This window comes from Podarcis filfolensis, assembly GCF_964270895.1.
Source record: "Podarcis filfolensis genome assembly, chromosome: 3".
Taxonomy (NCBI): domain Eukaryota; kingdom Metazoa; phylum Chordata; class Lepidosauria; order Squamata; family Lacertidae; genus Podarcis; species Podarcis filfolensis.
This window is the reverse complement of record NC_139606.1, coordinates 105,860,121-105,868,674: the sequence shown is the minus strand read 5'-3', so window position 1 is coordinate 105,868,674 and position 8,554 is coordinate 105,860,121. Positions and strand designations below refer to the sequence as shown.

The window sequence follows — 8,554 nt, the reverse complement described above, 5'->3', positions numbered from 1 at the left end:
GCAGTTATTTTGCATCACTAAGCTCAGTTAGCTGATGGAACAAAGAAGCTCTTATGTTTGTGATAATTTTTAAAGTAAATTGCATCTATTTTAAATCCTGACAGGAGGGGGAAGGAGCCAGATAACAGGTGTTTGTGTGAAAGATTACTGCCTAATTTGTAAGGTTGTCACATTCAGACACTTTGAAGCAGATATTTCATGGATGGAATTGTGTGGGGAAAGTTTACTGGTGTGGTTACTTTTCCACATGATCTGCACGCTCCATCTGCATCCTTAAAATCAAATATTGCAGATGAGATGTGGGATCTGGCTAGGGTGAAATAACTAACACTAACAGCTCAACCAGGCCTTTGCCAACCTCAGTTTCCCATCTGTAAAATGGGAATACCAGTGACTTCACAAAGTCTCCACAAAGTCAAGGCTAGATGTGGTATGATCTAGGCAGCAGATTTTGGAGTATCATTACAGCACAGCAAACTATTATTATATTTTTAGTGTCAGATGGACTCTCTCTCTCTCTTCTCCCTCTCCTGAGGCATCAAATGGTTGTGTGTTGGCCCCGTATGAGATGCATTACATGGTTGCAAAGCACCACTGACGTTTTAAAACAAAGATGCATAAATGATAAATAGATAAATCATTAAAAAATTTTTTTCCTTCCAGTAGCACCTTAAAGACCAACTAAGTTAGTTCTTGGTATGAGCTTTCGTGTGCATGCACACTGTGTATCTGAAGAAGTGTGCATGCACACGAAAGCTCATACCAAGAACTAACTTAGTTGGTCTTTAAGGTGCTACTGGAAGGAAAATTTTTGTTTTGTTTTGACTATGGCAGACCAACACGGCTACCTATCTGTAACTGTAGATAAATCATTGCTATTCTTCTTGCTGATACTGAATTAAGTATTATGAGTTTTATCCAATGCTGTCTGTGTGCAAGTGGAACAGACGGTGATGACATGAATACCTTCCTTTCCTCCCCTTCTTCCATGGTCCCTTGGGCACCTTTAAAATCTGCTCCAGAGGGCTGGGGAAACCTCTGGAGATCATTGGGGTGCCTGCAAGAGGGAAGTTCAATTCTGCAAGTGGACTTCCGCTTGTGCAACGCTGTATTCCGCCCTATGAATTCTCAGTTGGGCAGCAGATGATGTGATGTTACAGGAGAGGCACACAGGAATGCAGACCTGACTATCTCATCGCTACACCAGTGGCCCAAATTTCCCAGTCCAGGAATCCTAGAATGCTAGAGTTGGAAGGGACACCTAGTCCCTTGCAATGCAGGAATCTCGCCTAAAGCATCCGTGACAAATGGCCATCCAACCTCTGCTTAAAAACCTCCAAGGAAGGGGAAGGAGAGTCTTCTGAGGGAACCCGTTCTGCTGTCTCAGAACTCAGTGCTTTTTCTACTGGTGGCACAGGTGCTGCAGGTTTGCCTTCACAGCATCTAAAGTTTGGTGATGGTAAGATTCCCATTCGTTTTAACAGGCAAATGTCACACTGCTAAAGCTTAGGAGGTTTCCAGGAATGGCTGCAGTGGAAGAACCTGTTCAAGTGGTGATTAATCACACGTGAAGCTTCCTTCCACGGACAGCCATTTCCTGCCTGCTTTGAAAAATCTTATCCCGGGGAAAAGCAAATGGCCGTTTCAGACAAGCAAACCATGGAGGTGAGAAATGCAGTAATCTCACTAGAGGAAATGGGGATGTGTGAATCCATCATTACATAAGCCCCTTGGATGTTGGCACCAAGGTATCTGCTGGTTTCTGAGCCATGAGCTGAACAGTGTCCACTTTTTATTATTATTAAAAAACCTGTGGGCAGGGGTACCTTTACCTTTACTTTTATACTCTGTAGCTGTGACAGCTACAAAGTAAGAAAAAGAAAAGAAAATTAAAATTGTTCTTGTGTTTTATTCCCAATGTGCCAGTGGACACTGTCTATGTCTGTTGTATGCCCTACTTTGGAACAAGAACACTGTATAGGGCTCAACACATCGCTTGCACGAGTGTGCAATTATTAAGTAGTGTTTCAGCCCCGATCCTGTCCCAGCTGGGTGCAGCAATAAGTGGCCTCAGATGGGAATGGGAACCCCCATTGGCATCAAAATCCAGTGTAATGGAACATCAGGCTTCAATCATAAGGAGGATGGAGATGCCAGAGCGATGTTGGTCTAGAGGCAGGACTTCCAGCAGTCACGCACTGGAGCCTTAGTCCCTCTGCCCCCAGGGTTTGGGTTCCACTGCAATTTCAGCAGACGGAGCTCTGTGGCTCAAAGGCACCACCAAGGCTCAACCACCAGCCTGCCTGATAATTGCCAGCTGACTCCAAGAGCCAGTCCCTCCCCACCAGGCGCTAGAAAGCTCCAGCTTTGGGGTATGACTCCCTGAGTGAACAACTTGTCTTTGGGATGTGTGAGGATGTTGCCTCAGCACCAGCGCCTGGTTTTGCCTTGTATATTCTGACTTCAGCTCTGCTTGTGGCCTTAACAGTTGTAATATGTGTATGTGTGTTAGTGGGTACTGAATAGAACAAGAGTGTGTGAATTGTGGGGAAATGGACAACAATATGGCTATTTGTCTGATCGTGTTTTGTACCTGTCTTGGGGGAAAAACATGGATACTGTTTTTCTGAATGGATATCTTGCATCTAAAACCCAGGCTTTGCAGGAGCCCACTAAGGACTTAAGACCATGGAAGGAACATATCAAATAACAATTAAAAAAACACACACACATGAATGAGAGGTGTCAATGGAAGAAGAAATGAGACGCACAGGGAAAATGCAGCAGTACTATTGTTCAAATCAGAACCAATTATAAATTTTATTTTTTTTCTGTGCCTCAGTGTACCATTGATCACAATCAGTGTACTCACTGCCTCTCCATTACTGTGCACAATACACGCAAATAAAAATGAAGGAAAACAAACAAACAAGATGAAATGAAATAATTTTACACAAACACAGCCATAATAATATTAATTATTATTATTATTATAATCCCTGAACAACCCCAATCGTTGCTTAATTTTCTCCCCTCCCCCACCCACCCCAACAAACAAATCAAATGAAACCAAACAGGAAAAAGAAATCCTCAAAAGTGAAGAAAAAATTTTTACGGGGTGGGGAGGGAAATATTATTCACTCCATTTTAAAAAGAAAAACTCACAACAGGACAACTCAAGCATTTCACAGACTGGGCAAAAGCCTAGGCTAACCTCTGTCCCTTTTACTATGTGATGCGGATGGAAAGTTCATTCACAAGACTTCAGCTGGCCCAGAAGAAGCTACTAAGGATTTGACCAGCAGTGTTTTATTTCCGCAATCACAAATAATGAAGGATAGGCGCAGGGAAGTGTTATGTGTGCACAGGGCTTCTCCTTCATTTCAACGGACAACAAAATGTGCATGTAAAGCTTGCCTTTATCCCCCCCCCCCACTTAAAATGAACAGGAAACTCTCAAGCATGGCTCTGGGCCGTTCCACACCTCTCATTCATTACATTGGCAAAAATACCATGGACTTGAATGAATCTGGAGGCTGTAGTCTAGTAAGAAATCTGCTAATACAAAGAGAGAACCCACCTCCCCCTGCAACATCCTCCATTCAGTCATTATAATGATACAATTAGATTTTCCTCTGACGTTTAACAAATGATCCTATAGCAGTTGATGTTCTGGTCCAGCTAAGGTGCATGGACACAGTTTCCTGTTGTTTTACAAGATGGAGGTGGTCTTTTTCTATCTGCCCCCTCCTGCTTCTTAGAATGGATAGACCCAACCATTTTGCTCCTGGCATGTGATTATATATTTTTGTGTGTGGGGCGGGGGGGAATCACTCCATGTGTCACAGTGTGAGAGAAGAGCAGTTGTTTGGGGTCAATCTATAGAGGAAATAATGTGGCTCTAAGGACACTCCCTGATACTGCCATTAGATGTACTAACGGAAGAAAGACTAGGGCTTGGGTTTTGGGGCATGGCTTGCAAATTCCACCACCTTCCTTTTGTCCCCAAGCAACACCACTCAAATCATAAGGCCACGCACACACTGCAGAGCCACAGCTGTTACGCTTTGCACATAAGGTCCCAGTTGCAGCCTCTGGCATGTCTGATGCAAAACCCCAGAGAAACACTGCCACTGGGAGTAGACAGAACTGAGCTAGGTGGACCAGCAACCTCACTCCTGAGCATGAATCACTGTTTTAGGAGATAAAAAGTGTGAATGGATTTGCCTTCCCACCAGTTGGCAGCTCCTCGCCACCCTGAAAACCGTCCTCCTAGCTCTTTCCGGAACTGCTCACCCAACTGAGATGCAGGACTGCACTTAAGGAAGTGTTTGCATGGGTCTTTTTTTTAATTCCAGAAGTGCACACCCACTAGCTTTAATGTGGCCAGGGAAGGTGCACACACTGTGTGCACTTGTCTGCCAAAAAGATTGACCGTGTTTCTGTTCCCCTGTAAATAGACTTTGCTTAAGAGGAAGGAAGCATTGGTGATGAGCTCCTGCACATCTCCACCAAGTGGACCTTGCTGTTCTATTACGGTGGGAGAGCGGATTTATTTCAGCAGGCTCTGTCTTCCTAATCTCCCCTTTTCCTGCTGTGTTAATTCAGATGCTTCCTCAAACAGCTCCCCTCGTCCTGCTTGCTTGAACAGCTCCCCTCACTCAGCCCTGGGTACCCATTTTCGTCTCCACTCAAGTAGTTCCAAGCTGCTACAGTCAGAATTCTCTCTCCTCACCACTCCTGCATTTTCTCAATCTTACAGAGCAAGCAACAGTGGCCCATGACTGCTGAGCAGCCCCCTTCACATCTATTTTTGGATCTCCTGATGTGTAGTCCTGATCCTTCCCTACAATCACCACAGGGTTTTGGTTCCCTCTAGCCATGCCTTGAAGGGTCCTTCCATGCTACCCTGGTGGTATCTTAAGACTGGCTGACTTCCCTTGTTCTGATCCTTTTCTAAATGGCTTGTTCCTTCCATGAGCACCAGAGCTTGGAGACAGGGTGGGGATCTGATAAATGAGAAAGGTGTGGGGGAAGAAAGGTGGACGGGGAGAGATGGAAAAAACAAACAACCCAGCAACAAAGCAAGCATCCTCTGTACCTGAGCGCTGAATGATGGCATTTCCAAAGCAAAAGCTGTTTCAGTACCTCTCTGTGCAATTGTACAAGGACTGAGTCTATAGCTCACAATGAATAACTAATAAATAAATAGCAGGAGTCCACCTTCTAGTTCCCAGGGACAAAATGCATCCACTGCTGGACAATGCAAGATTTGCCACTTTTCCTAGCTAGGACAATGAAGATTGGTGGGTAGTGGAATGTTTAACATCCATTGGAGGGGACTAAATCTAACTGTGTCTGCAAGGTGCCCTTCATGAAGGCTGGACCAGGGTACAGGTTTTCAAAGTGCTGAAGCCAAAGGTGCCAAAGGGTTGGCACATCAGGTACTTAAAGACAGAAACAAACACAGCATAAATATATTGGGGAGGGGAAACTGACACTTGAAGAAAAGCTCAAGGGTCTTCTGCTTATTTAGGGCTCGATATGGCTACTCATACTTAGCGTGAGCAATGCTAAGACCCACTTAGTTCATACAGACTAGATGCAAAGCAGGTTCTACACATCTGTAACTCAGTGGTAGAGCCTATGCTTTGTATGCCGAAAGTCCCAGGTTTGATCCATGGACTCTTGAGTTAAAAATGGTAGGTAGCTGGAAGATGCCTCTGCCAGTCAGAGTAGACAGTACTGTGCTAGATGGGCCATTGGCCTGACTCAGTATAAGCAGGTTCCTATGTTCAAGTTGATCCTAAGCTCGGCTGGCAGGTAAGATCCCTTTCTAGAATGGCCTAAGACTCTGCGCAAATTTTCCCTTTTAAAACACACGCATTTCCACACATCTCTTGGTTATTGCTTCTTAGGACACTTATGCAGAGCAAAGGACTGCCAGCTACTTCCTGCCTCTTGTCCTGTTTGTTAAAAAGGAAAGAAAAAGTGTGGAAAGAAAGAGAGAGAGAGAAAAGACCACATACTTGCATCTTCAGTGTTCAATCGGCATCGCTGAGCAGACTATCACCGCTATTCAATGCTATATTACAGATTATGGTTTGCTTCTTTCATGCAAAGTGTTACAGCAAGTACCATGAAAGCATTCCCAAAGAGGAGCATGAGAAGGAGCAGAGCAGCAAAGAGTGGCAGCAGGGTGGGCAAGGGCACAGGAGGTAAGTGAAAGAAATCTGACGAGGCACGTCAGAGCGAGAACAAAAAAGCGAAGCAGGAGTTGGACATTAGGGCTTTGGGCATGTGTCTGTAAATTCCACAGTTTCGGAGCAAATGGAGTGCTGGTCAAAGGCTGTCTAAGAAGATCGTTTTTCTTTTAAAGGGGGACTGGATGAACCAATCATAAATACAGTTCCAAAAGAAAAGAAAAGAAACGGGAAAAGGGATTTGTGTGGTTGTTTTCAACGTAAGGTACTCTTAATAGCTGGACAGCAAAGGGGGAAGAATACAAAAAAAACAACAACAACCAACCACACCCCAAAACAGCATGGAGGCTAGAAAGCCCCCGGACCATGTATGTCACTCCACACTCACATGTTTTCTTTGAGGGCGATGATTCGGCTCATTCTTGAGTTATGAAGAAGGCAACAAAGATATCGGTAAGAAAGTCAAGAACTCCCCTTGGAAAGTCATCCACTCAATACGATATAGCTGAACCTGGCCTTTTGCCATTCCAATCAAGGCCCTCCCCCCCCAACTGCAATCGGATCAGTCCTCATCTAGGGGAGGAGAAGGGGGAAATAGAAAGTAACTCCATCGTGATCTCGTAGGTTGAGTTGCAAAGATGGCCCTGCATCTGTGCCTCCGTTTCTATCACGCTGCCCCTGGTGGAGAGTCCTGCAGGTTCCAAACTCCTACCGCAAAGCTACATTCCATCAGTAGATAAGTGAACATGGCAAAATGTCTTTTCTTCCTCAGTTCAATAATATTAGATCTATATCTATATACCTATCTCTCTCTCTTTCTCTCTCTGTGTATATATAGATACATATAGATGCTCTCTCCAATAGTTCTTTTAGAAGCCCTGTATGTGGCAGTAGGCTTCCAGAGATGAGAATAATATGTACAAGAGCCAGAGGAGCACAAAGAGGGATGAGGTCAGAATCTTGGCAGTCCGTGGCCCGCCCAGCTCACCTCCAATCTCCGGTCTCCGCCGGTAGAGGAGCACGCCAACACTGATAAAAGCAAATATAGTGAAGAGGGTGACGGAGAAAGCCAGGGTGCCTGGTTGGACTTCAAATGCCCTGCCGTTGGCTGCGTGGTAGATGGCAGCGATGGACCAGGCGACACCAATTCCCAGGAAAACATTCACTGCGTTGCTCCCGGTGACATTGCCTATGGAAGCGTCTGCGTATTGATCCTGCGTGGCTGCCACCTTGCTGGCAAACGTGTCTGCGGAGTGAAAAGAAACACCGTTGTTAATCTTGCACCTGTTTGCCACCCCAAGGGGCTTGGTGGCGGCATCTTAGGGTAAAGCGGGAGACAACTTGCTTAAAAATGCAACGTCATTTGCGGTGTGAACCAGTCGTTGCAACTTGCCTTGTCACATAAATATATGCCGATAGACTTCCGGGGTAGACTCTTAGATTTGTTCCTCCTCATTTTCTCAGAATACAGCCTCCTCTACTTTGCTGTTTAATTTCCCAACCACCTTTATAGCAAGTACAGGGTTAATTCACTAACAACATAGAATGATAGAACTGTAGAGTTGGAGGCCCATCTAGCCCAACACCCTGCAATGTAGGAATCTCAACACGCCGTCACCCATCCAATTTGAAATCATCTGTACCCTGCTTAGCTTTGCAAATGTGCTAGCAGTCTTATTGCATGCATATTTCCCGTGCCCTCCAGCATGCCCATGGTTAATTCACATACCAGCTTAACTCAGAGATCAATTTAAACATGAAACCAAAGTCAACCTGCAGGAAAGCTTAGTTGCTAAGCACCCAGTCTCAGTTGAAAAACTGAGATCCTCTCAGAGCAAGAACCTCAGACTGCAAGCCTAAAGTAGCCAGGTTCAGGCATAAAGGGGGTCTTATCTGAAAATGGAATATGCACAGCCCTATTTTGTGGTAGCTTCCCATGAGAATAAGTCGCCGAAAGCTGCTTGAAAGTTTGAATACATTCTTATTTGCATGTTCTCCCTCACCTTCTAGATCCCATCCAAAGATGATTTGCCTTTCAAAAGACACAGGAGTCTATGAGAGGGTTTGGTTTTAAGCAAGCACCAATATGCAGATACCGTATTTTTCGCTCTATAAGATGCACCAGACCATAAGACGCACCTAGTTTTTGGAGGAGGAAAACAAGAAAAAAAATATTCTGACTCCCAGAAGCCAGAACAGCAAGAGGGATCGCTGCGCAGCGAAAGCAGCAATCCCTCTTGTTGTTCTGGCTTCTGGGATAGCTGCGCAGCCTGCATTCGCTCCATAAGTTGCACACACATTTCCCCTTACTTTTTAGGTTGGAAAAAGTGAGTCTTATAGAGCAAAAAATA

General features: G+C 44.9%; 1 protein-coding gene across 8 annotated transcripts in view; it reads right to left on the bottom strand.

The window, feature by feature from the left end:
* Positions 1-2,790: 2,790 nt before the first annotated feature.
* The window catches only part of SLC8A1 (solute carrier family 8 member A1), a 282,886-nt gene continuing 277,122 nt past the window's right edge, over positions 2,791-8,554 (bottom strand). For all 8 annotated transcript variants that reach the window (XM_083604984.1, XM_083604985.1, XM_083604986.1 and 5 more), the window contains one exon: positions 2,791-7,449. In XM_083604984.1, coding sequence (XP_083461110.1) covers positions 7,073-7,449 — 377 coding nt within the window. In that variant the 3' untranslated portion in view covers positions 2,791-7,072. The remainder of the gene's footprint in view (positions 7,450-8,554) is intronic.